This window comes from Trichinella spiralis (genome assembly GCF_000181795.1).
Source record: "Trichinella spiralis strain ISS 195 chromosome Unknown Scfld3216, whole genome shotgun sequence".
In the NCBI taxonomy this organism is placed as follows: domain Eukaryota; kingdom Metazoa; phylum Nematoda; class Enoplea; order Trichinellida; family Trichinellidae; genus Trichinella; species Trichinella spiralis.
The window spans coordinates 1-1,006 of NW_003530155.1; the positions used below are offsets into that span (position 1 = coordinate 1).

The following is a 1,006-nucleotide window of genomic DNA, read 5'->3' on the forward strand; positions in this document are numbered from 1 at the left end:
GTGTCTGTCAGTGTCTTAGACCTTCTTGACGTTAGTTTAAGACTAAAGAGGGTCCCGTTGAATATGTGACAAAAACCATCAATTGCCTAGAGAGAAGAGAGAGAGGAACTTTAAAAATTGGATGAGTGATATCCATTATGCAGCTATTCATTGCTATGAATAATCGGTTGTGGTGAACCTGTGATGGCCACTTTTGCATTTTACCATACCTATTGACCATTTGACCGTTTGATCAGGAAAGTATCGTGTGAAGATCAACTGGATATGTGACGTGGAGAATGGTTATGCTCTGAAAGGTTTGTTATATACTGGCAGAAGTGGCTAGCAAGCACCAATGTTGGGCAATTGGCACAGCCACTTGTGAACTCTAACAGAAACGCTTTTATGGACCGTTATTTTACATCATATTCCATTGCGCAACATCTTTTTCAGCATGGATTACAGCTATTGGTACAGTGTTTGCACATCGTCGTGATGTTCTAGCATGTTCGCGTAAAGCAGCACGACGTGATCCTTACTCTACATTAGCTGTTTATGAGTACAACAAAAAGGTAACGATGATTAGTTACGCACCAAGGAAGAACAGCAATGTTCTTCTGTTGACTCCATGCCACGCAAAGTTGAAAGTAGACAACCAGCAAGGTTTCAAAAGACCAGACATCATAATTTACCATAATCTTGGCAATGGAGGCGTGGATAGCATGGATGCCAGAAAAAAAAAATTTTTGCTGTATAAAATGACCAACAGATACACCGTGCTGATGTTGTACTTCATTGTTGAAGTGTGCATCAACAACGCATTCTTACTGATGAAAACATAAGCCAAAGTTTATCAAAGTTATCCAATCAAAAGAAACCGTTTTATGAAAAAGCTTTTTAACTGGTCAAACACATTTAAAATGAGATAATAAAAATCAAAAATCTATGCACCAAACTAAGCATTGCCTTTTATCCGCTACGGAGTGCCCCTAAAAATCATTAAATGTTACAAATATCATTTATAAAG

At 38.1% G+C, this 1,006-nt stretch overlaps 1 protein-coding gene across 1 annotated transcript; it reads left to right on the forward strand.

Annotated features, from left to right (window-relative positions):
• Positions 1 to 432: 432 nt before the first annotated feature.
• Positions 433 to 821, forward strand: Tsp_14702 (hypothetical protein; the record flags this gene model as incomplete). Its single annotated transcript, XM_003368040.1, has 1 exon — positions 433 to 821. A coding segment is annotated over one exon (389 nt), but the record flags the coding sequence as incomplete, so codon positions are not given.
• Positions 822 to 1,006: the final 185 nt, after the last annotated feature.